This window comes from Rhopalosiphum maidis, chromosome 2 (genome assembly GCF_003676215.2).
Source record: "Rhopalosiphum maidis isolate BTI-1 chromosome 2, ASM367621v3, whole genome shotgun sequence".
Classification (NCBI taxonomy): domain Eukaryota; kingdom Metazoa; phylum Arthropoda; class Insecta; order Hemiptera; family Aphididae; genus Rhopalosiphum; species Rhopalosiphum maidis.
The window spans coordinates 43109582-43120456 of NC_040878.1; the positions used below are offsets into that span (position 1 = coordinate 43109582).

General features: G+C 27.7%; 1 protein-coding gene across 1 annotated transcript in view; it reads right to left on the reverse strand.

Annotated features, from left to right (window-relative positions):
* Positions 1 to 10875, reverse strand: part of LOC113551447 (cadherin-related tumor suppressor) — a 37832-nt gene that overhangs the window by 20512 nt on the left and 6445 nt on the right. The window contains exon 2 of the mRNA XM_026953695.1: positions 552 to 869. Within this exon, the coding sequence (XP_026809496.1) occupies positions 552 to 869 (318 nt within the window). The remainder of the gene's footprint in view (positions 1 to 551; positions 870 to 10875) is intronic.

The window sequence follows — 10875 nt, forward strand, 5'->3', positions numbered from 1 at the left end:
CAGTAAATGTACGGCACGTGCTGAAACGTCTGCAGTGTTGCGTTGTTGCCGAGGGGAAGAACGTGTTTGGTTAAGAGCTGCAAAAATGTTAAACGTGGCGAGAAAAATCGACTTGACCGTTTGGCATTGATACGTTTTAAGTGCTTATATCGAGTATAATAATTATAATACTATATTATTTTTAATTCAACTCGAAGTGGGAAAAAAATTATCGATATAATTGTCTAGGTATCCTAATTAACTGAAACTTGTAAAATAAAATGTGTGGTACAATTAAATTATTCGTAGTGTTTACCTATTATGCGAGTATACGAATATAAATAGATTTATTTATATTAAATATATAAAGTAAATAACATCGCGACTTCGAAACAACGATTTAAATACCATACAGTTAGATATATTATATTGTTTCCGACTATAGGGCGAGGCATTTGACTAACGTGTACGGTGTACCTACACTTTATATTTGCATAAAGAATACGCATAAAATTATTTTGTTTAACCGGATTATGATTGACAATAATTTACAACAATTTCATTGTACTTACGACGAACACTACGGTCGTGTCGCTGTGGTGTACCCCGTCGGATACCCGTACCGGTAGCACGTGTCTGGGGCTGGTCTCTCTATCTATGGGCTTGCGCACGCGAACGTTGCCCGTGTACGCGTCCAGCAATAACGGTGAGCTACTGCTGTCGTTTTCGCCGATCACTGTATACGTGAGAGTCGAATCCAAGTCAGGGTCGGTGGCTTTGAGCGTGGCGACCAGCGAACCGATCGGTATCTCTTCGGAGATCTTGTACTCGATCGGGGCGCTCGGCCACATCGGGCGGTTGTCGTTTCTGTCCAAAATCTTCACTTTTACCTGTGTGAATAACAAAAAAAAAAAAAAAATCAAAACAATTATAACACGCGTGAGAGATGAAGATAATACATTAATACGCATATATTATAAATGTATTGATAAATTGTATAATAATATGCATTAAACATTGTACGTATACCTATATAAAATATAACAAATAACACATAAATCATTGGTACACGTTCGCGAATCCACTCATGCGTAGTTGTCCGTACGGGAGCCGAAAATTTAAAAAAAAAAAAAAAACGCTAATTGGCTCCATGCTATACGTTTTTGTTCCCATAATCTCGCCCAGGTACGTAGATACTCGTATACGTATATGCGTACCATTACATATATTCAAATCGATGTTATCTTATTAAAATAACTTAACGCATTCCGGATCATGTTCTCAAACACCGTATATTTTCATTCAATGGTGTTACTTTTTTTAATGACCCAAGCAATTGCGCCAGAGCATGACGACCAGAAAAACTATCCACTGTTCAACCGTTTAGGCACCGCCGCCACGGCGACCGTGGATCTACGTACATCCTTATGTAAGTACGTATATAATATACATTATACATAATGCTATATAATTTAAGAAAGAAATATGCTTATATAAATTCCAACTAATAGAAATTATGGATTTTTGTTTTATATGTGTAAATGTATTTTTATCCACAGACATAATTTTAAAATAAATATGTAAATGAACAACAGCCGAATACTAAAAATATTTCTGAATCCAAGTAGGCATTGGTATTTTACAGCACACGGTATCAGCTATTCAAATATTATCCCAGACCCTGGTAAAACGAATTTTCTTTGTGTTAAATAATGATGTGTAACGAATATTTAAAGTCATTAAAAATTAGTGTTTGTATAATTAACAGTAATTATTTAATTTACTTGTTATGGAAATTATTAAATTAAAAGGATTAAGGGGATTTTTATACAATAACAATTTTGGTTTATAACATTCCTAAAAAATATAGCTGTATATCTACGGTCTGTTAAGATTTTATTTTTTTATAATATTTAGTTACGTTGTATTAACAATTTTTAAATATATATAAATATTATTATTTTATACATTTATTATTGCTTGGCTAAGGATTTCAGATTTGCATATGTAATTTTAAAAAAAATCTATCCATACTATCCATGCATGATATACTATGTATCCATAGTATAAGTTCATTAAAGACGTTCTGTGTAAATAACCAACACAATTATTATTATTATTTCATTGGATTACTTGATATTTATTTTTTCAGGTTCAGTATAAAGAATAATCTAAAAGATAAATTATTTTTTCACCCTAAAAACTAAATTTATTATTTATCATAAATTTATTTTATTTAAATTACCTACATTTTTTATTGCGACCATAACGAATATGTGAGATCTATAATTTTGGACTTCACCTAAGCAAAATTGTATTATGATTACCTACTATATATAATATATATAAATATACCTGTATAAATATATATATAATATATATATAATATATACCTGTATAAATATATATATATATTACAATAATTTGAGGGCTTGACAGTTTCAAGGTAAGACAGCGTTTTTTATTGTACAAATTGTTGTTAAAACCTGTTTTCCCAAATAAATCCCACAGTAAGTCAAGTTTTACATTAACAAAGGAACAAAATAATATAATGTTTTAAAATACTTATACACCACATGATCTTTAACAAATTTATAATTCTAAAATCATTATTAAGAAATAATGTTTATTTATTCATAAACAATTATTTTATATAATCGTTATAATAATAGTTTTATTTCCGATAAGACCTAATGAAAGCATAAATGTATCAGTTATATTTCACACTTGAAATACGTTATCATAAAAAATAAGATGAGATATGATGTGTAAAAATAATTAATTTTAAAAATAAATATAAGTAATATTACAGTTATATATGTTTGGAATAGAATTTGTTATTATTATTATTATTATTTAGAAATCAATAAACAGTTTTATTTTTTATTCGAGCGTTTTTTTTTTTTTTTACTGAATTGTAAAAGTGTATTGTACCAGTATTATGAAATAAAGGTACTTAAATATATTATATAGAAATAGAATTTGAGAAAAAGTAACGTACAGGCATTTTTTGAACGGATAAAAAAATACATTCTTACTGAACCGGTACATTGTTATTTGGTATTTTTAAACGAGTCTTTCCGCAGGCATCAAAAAAGAGGTACAATTGATGTTAATTAGTTTACTATACCGAAATGGATATACATTTTTTTTCTATGGGAATTGTTTTTTTATTTTTTTTATGATATAGGGGTAACATGTTTATCGGCGGCGGTTAGTTAAAACAAAAAAATATATGCCTTCCCGTAGTTGTACACGCTTTGTAGTCTGTAGACACGATTAATTGTAGCTATTTATATAGGTATCGTGTATAGAATAACGACCCAACACAGGAGATTGGTTGTAAAATTAAATAATATAATACGAAACTATTTATTTTGAATTTATTAAGGTTTTTAAACATTTTTAAAAATATTTAAATAATCGTCGTATTGATAAAGAATTGAGTAGCTCCAATTCAAAACCATATTTTAACGGCATGAGTAATAAGTTTAATAATTTATAATGTACATCAAAATACTTGATTGCAGATATATGAATTCTGCTAAGACGCGAGTGATCGTTTTATTTATTTATAACAAAATGCATGCTCTCAATAGAGTAGTCTCGAACTATTAAAAAACAATCAAGAAATCAAATGATATAGTTGATAGGGCTATTAAATTTTAATGGTTATTTCACTGTTGTGTAAAGGTGCTCCTGGAATTAATGAAAAATATACGTGCTTGAACAAAAACAAATTATACAGCCCAATGGCCGGACGAAGTACTCTAGCTATATGTAGGCTGATATATTTATATCGACCAAGAATCAAATACATCGCATTCAACCGTGAATAGAGAAGGAAAAAAATAAATAAATTTTTTGACACATATAATTTTCTAATCCAAACGCCAAAATCGTTATTCATTTAATATAGTAGGTGCAGTGTGATCAATAACATGTTATCCGATTTAATCTGGACACAATTTTCGTGAATATGATCTCGTATCTTGATTGTTCATTTCATTACATTATAATATGTATACCTACACTTTATTAAATATTGATATAAATAATAGATCTGTACACGTATATCACGAATAAATCGACAACCGGCCTACAAATTCATACTAAAAACAAATAATATAAACAATAAACACGTAATCGAAATCGAAATCAATATAATATATTTATATACATATTATAGATATATACATTATACACCTATATATGTGCAATTAATATTTTTCGAATTTTGATTACATATTATATTTATTTCCTGGTGATAGTCACTCAATAGTCGGCACTCATGAGTGTTGATATCTGATACGATATTAAACAGATTCTAAACCGTATTGAGTAATTATTATTCTGCTATTACTATTGTCGTTATATATTTATTGATAATATTAATAAGTGTGTAAAATTTAATTAGAAATGCACAAATAATTATTTATCACGCGATATTTTTATTATTTACAGCCAATATATTTTATTTCAATTTATAGTGAACAAATGTGAAAACCAAATTCAATGAACACTTACAGTGATCAGCCATAACAAGTTGACTATAATATTTTCCATAAAACTTAGAGCAGCTTTAAAATATAATCCGTGATTACAAAAAAAAAAATATACCTAGTTAAATGGGATTTTATTAAGTTATAAAAAACCTGTAATGTCTTCATTACTTCTATAAGAAATAAGAATACGTACATAAAAATTGAATTTATAAGTATCATTTACAGGGAACTTCATACTTTATAATTTATGTCAGGACTATCCCAAATTAGTGTCATTTAATGCAGTCATACAATTGTTGTATAAAATCTAATAATTCTTCACTATTCAGGTTTATATTTTACATACCTATTATGTGACAAAAATTAAAGTTTTGTATATAATTATATTACAAGCATAAAACGTAAACATTTTAAATTAATAAGTATTTCTAAATTTCTTACAAGTAACTACTTTTATTTTTTAACAATCTTGTGATAAAAATATTTAAATGTAAATTATAAAGAAGAAATGGGATAATTCGCAATCAAGAAATGAAAAAGAAAATCTGTTTTTGTTTTATAACTACTAATTTGATGGTTATTGGTGTATTCTATAATGCTATATAATCATACTATTCATACTTATAATTAAATACTATATTTTAAACTTAAAAACAATAATTATATACATTTCAAATTACTCTTGTATAAAACTCTATTGATGCCACATACTGATGGACATACTACATCTATCTACGCGGGATGAAGCCAAAAAATAAAATACAAATAAAATTCAAACCTCCCAATCTATAACTCTTCGTATTAATTGTATATTATACCATACCCTTCATACCATACAAATCTAAAAATAAATAAAATACAAATAACTGCCAAAATCCTATATTAATGATTCCACTTTTAATTAACAATAATCACTCATATTCACTAATATTTGCTCTTGGTTCTAACATTATTCTTGGTGATCCTTTTCGCAACCTAAAGTAAGTATAATATAGAGACTTAAATCTTAATTAATTTAGATTTTTAATAAAATCTATTCAAAATCATCACAAAACGACAAAAAGTGTCACCATCATTGAATATCCGCGAATTCAATGATTCCATATCTGTCCATCTCATAAAGAATCCGCATACGTATGTTTATTGCAATTTGTAATACTTAATTATAGATAATAAATTGTTTGTCTTATTTAAAAAGTTTAAAAATGTTTAATATGAAAACAAATTTCGAAACGATATATTATATCATACGAGTGGAATTAGTATATTATTATACTATAGTAGATTTAATTGTATTTAATTTACTAGCAACTAGTAATTCAAAGTTTTTTAATTGTTAAGAGAAAATTTCTAAAATTTTAAAATGAAACTTAAACATCATGCACATATTTTATGGTTTTTTATTATAATTAACATAGTTTCTTTGACATTGACATCTAATTTTTATTTTTAAGGTATACATTTTTTTTTGACATCATATAACAATAGATATTAATGCATTTTTGATGTAATACTTAAAAAAAATTTCACATTTTTGAAAATGTTTCTTATAGTATAGCATATTATACTTTATGATCTGTATAAATATTAAAATCTATTATTATATATTTTTTTAATATTTTGGAAAACATTTTTGGGAAATTTCTTTTTGAAAGCATATATTAACAATAATAAATAAACATCACTATTAATTGCAACCAATTGAATTCATATAAAAGTGTCGTCAATTACGCAAACAATTAATAACAACAATAAGGAGGACGTACGACAACTACTACAATGTAATTAATAATAATTATTGCTTTCGTTCGAATATAAAAATCAAAACAAAATAATAACATGTGTCGATACAAATTAGAACGGCGTCTTATTTCAAGTCTTAACCTTATAAAACTATATCGTTTATATTAGCCCGACACTCATGTAATAATATTGTGTTATGTGAGCAATAGTCATTATTGTAACCTATAGGTAACCTACCTACACCCGGTCACAGGTATATATACTAAAAACTAAACATTGTATACGTTCACCGTTTGCGGAGGAGCCCACGCAATTTACTATTAGTAGCTGATAGGTTAGTACCTACAACTGCCGATACGTATAAGTACGAGTGTACGACTATACGTATATTATGCACTATTTCTATATAGTTATATCATGTACTACTACTACTACTACTACTACTATACTGTATTAACTAATACACTATAATACATCTGTACTATAGTCTATAATATTATTGTTATAAAATAAACGTGTAACAACATTAAGATATCGTCAAATATTACGCTTTTACTATGCTGACCCCCGCACACGGTTCGAATATGTATACATATATATATATATATATATTATAATATTATGCACCAATATACAATATATCGTTTATATTGTTATTAGAGTATTGTATATAATCCGCAGTGACAGTGGTCTTTTTATATATATTTATATATATATATATATATATATATTCCAGGTTTTTCTTCCTGCCGTGAACAATGAGAGTAACCTACACACACGCGCGCACTTATATACATATTATAATATTATATATGCCGCACTGTTGCGGCGTATTGTGGGTACCTCTATATACTGCGAGTTTATATGAAATATTCATCATTGTAGCAGGAACCCATTATCCAATCGGCAAAATACCTCCAACGGGATTCTGCCGTTCATATACATATTATACGAGTTACACATATAGCGGTCACTGTTTTTGTATGCCAATTATTGTCACTTGATTTAATTTCAATAACCAATATAATATATTATTATAATGCACGCGCGCGCGCATGTGTGCGTGCGAGTGCATGTGTGTGTGTGTGTAAACTATAATGTATACACGTACGTACGTGCGTGTGCATATGATGCGTATATGAGATGGTATGTGTACAAAATAAAAACCACAATAAATGCGAAAACTGCATGCCGCCGGTATTATAATATTTAATAGCCAACCGATACGAACCCATACAATTATTGCACTATTAATTATGATGATTAACCACAGTTTTTATTATTTTTTTTTTTCTTGACGATACCCGTATAATACGAAAAATAAAATAAAAATATATATTATATGCACATTCAGCGAGTGTGTGTGCCGTATAGTGGTCCTGTTTCTTATAAGTTTGAAATCAGTACCTTTAGGCGTATTTGCGGTTTGTAGCGTGCCGTGTTCGCCAATGGGGAGCAAGAAAAGGGAAATATTATTCAGACGCTATCGTGAGAATGTGGGCGTGTCCTAAATGTTGAATCTATTCAACTCCTTGTGATTAAAATCAACGTCTAGCCCCGCTTTTTCAATGTTATCATATAAATCGTTAAAATGAAAAACGGAATAATTGTGTCGTTCTGCAAAAGACTCGCGGAAGTAGTAGATTCTTACTATTTACCGTGTAGGAAGGAACGCACGTCGATTTTGTAAAAAAAAAACAACAAATTTTTGAATTATTTTTCTCAGCCTCTGTACGTATACGTATATATATATGTAATTTGGTTTTTGAACTTCAAGAGTGCTCCGAGCGAGTTACTTATATAGTTATATTCTTATAATATGCCTTAAATATTTTCTCAGTTGACTCTTTTATAACATACGCGACTATAATAAAAACACAACAAAATCTTCAACTGTCAGTTTAATTTATCATTATATAAGTGTTTCCATGTACCGATACTATCTTTTAACTATACGCTAAGAAGAAACCAAATATGCTAAACCCTAAAATATATGTCGGGCTGTTGCGCAACTACTAAATGACCGAAAGCCGTGCAATCTTTTTTAGTAGTAATTTTTCTAATTAACTCCGCGGTTTGTCAATAAACATATTTTACATTTATTGTTGCACTAATCCAATACAAATGGTTAAAAACGATTTTTATTAGACACTCCGATTACGATAACTCCAAAGCACTCTCAAGCACATTAGCATACTGATATCTCTATATGCATTATTGTACGCGGTTATAGAAAGACGATATTATAAATTCACTTTTTTTTTTATACAACACTATAATAATACTAACAACATCGGATACGCTTTTAAATTATACATTTCAAAAGAAAAGATTTATTTTATAAAAAAAAAACACGATATTGTGTTTTATATATTTTATAGTTAAGTACCTATGGGTATATTATACATTAATATACCTATATATTATATTAAATATTAAAAATAATAGTAACATAAAAATTATAAAGAATTATTCAAATTTTATGGACATGCAACCATTTTAACCGTTTTGTTGTTACCAATAACATAATACTAAATATAATATAATAAATTCAATGAACGATACAAACATTTTTAATTTTAATATTATATTATATCCGTATACGCATATTATACCATACACACACCATCAAATAGTTACATTTATCTAAAATATATATATATATATATTTAATTAAAACAATTAAGATAAATTATGTACCTATAATAATATATACAATAAACGTGTGCTTCTTAAAAGTGAATTGAAAATAATATTATTTTATTATATATAGACAGCCTTATACAGAAAATATCATGTTGAGTAGTATAAAATATAAAAATAATAAAATATTTTTTAATTCGATCTAATACACTATTGTATAAATACAAGCATTCGATTTCTAATGGTTAAAAAGAAAAAAATTCAAGGTGTTTTAACTCCTTAAAGGATAGTCATTTACTTTCGGAATTGCGTATAATAATAGTTGAATCCATAAGAGGATACTGTACTGTTCATTGTTCACCTTCGTAAGAAAAGTTTTTTTTCTGTACAGATGTTGAGTATACTTTAACCATATCTATCTGACAAGTTATATAGGTATACGCATTCCAATATGGCAGTTTATGCAATTGACAGACAACTCCAATATGGTCGTATATTGAGGGAGGGGCTTGGGGGGTTAACACATAATTCCTCCTAAGTTAAAATACCCCTACATTTTGATCAAAATTTTTATTATTTGACAATTTACAAAAAAAAATCGTATTTACGCGCGAGCCAAATTTTCAATTGAACATCTGCTACTGTTGGAATTGTGTTTTAAACTCTTTGTGTGTAGGTATTTTTATAGTCCGCCGCGTACTCACACAGCTGGTAGAATAATATTGCTATTGAATAGGGGATTTATTCCCTCAGTCACCTCGGCATTTTCAAAGGCCGGATATCATATATCAAATAAACAATTGGGCTTACAATAACTTTTTACACCTGTGATAAAATACAATTTTAAAATCATATATGTTAAGACTATATTTTAGGATTAGACATTAGAAATCGATTTTGTTGTATTCTATAATGTAATATGAGGCCTTACATTATACAGAACTATAAAATATTATATAAGTATTTTGATAGAAATTTAATATTTTATTTTACGTTAATTGCTTTTAATCAAAACACTAATTTATACAAATTATAGGAAATATATCAAAATTTAAAATTAATAAACAATTATAGCACGACCAGGCATAAAAGATAAAAAAATTGGTTTTTAACAGTAACAAAATTATTGTGTATAAAACTACTTATATCATATCAAATAATAAATTAATTCGTTGTTGCAGATAATCAAAATTATATCTTTTTTAAAAACAGTAAAACCATATTTTTCCAAAATGTCTTAAATAGATATGTAATATTCATACAATATATCCGTAATATACCTATTATAGTGCATTATAAACTAGAAATTTAATATTCTGTACATTTTTCTAATTTGTAAGTCAATTAATAAGCCAGTTTTTCTATACGATTTATCTGCAGATGAAAATTAGTTGTAAATTTAAATAGTATGTTCCGGGGATCTGATCGTGTTAAAGTCAGAAAGATAAACGATGCTATTAAATTTTACGATTAATTAAGGTAAGGAAATGCCGGTGACTATTCGAACATAAAAATAGTTTTAAAATATTAACAAACGTTAACAATTATTCTTCAAAAGTAAACTTAATTTCCGATGCTTTTGAAATTATATAGTTTATTAGCTAGTAACATAAAAAAACCATAAAATCATAAATTCTTGTACACCGTGCCAAAATAATATTAGTCTTTAAAAGATATGTTTCATGGTTTTTATAGACGTCATGTAAACGTCCCACACTCACACACATAGACTGTCAGTTCGAACCTTGACATTTTAAAGTTACACGGGTTTACACGAACAAAATGGAACAGTTATCCAAAGGATTAGCCGACGATAGTTAGCTATGCATATTCAAAGTTATTTTACACGTCCACTTTTCTAGCATGACGGTACTCCGTCTGTAGGCCGGTTTTAGAAATATTTGTGAATATTATAATATATTATAATGGTGCTAACGTCAGTTCGCTAAATATATATATATATGTATCGTCGGCTGAGCTGTCCGCTTTGTATTTAATCATCCAA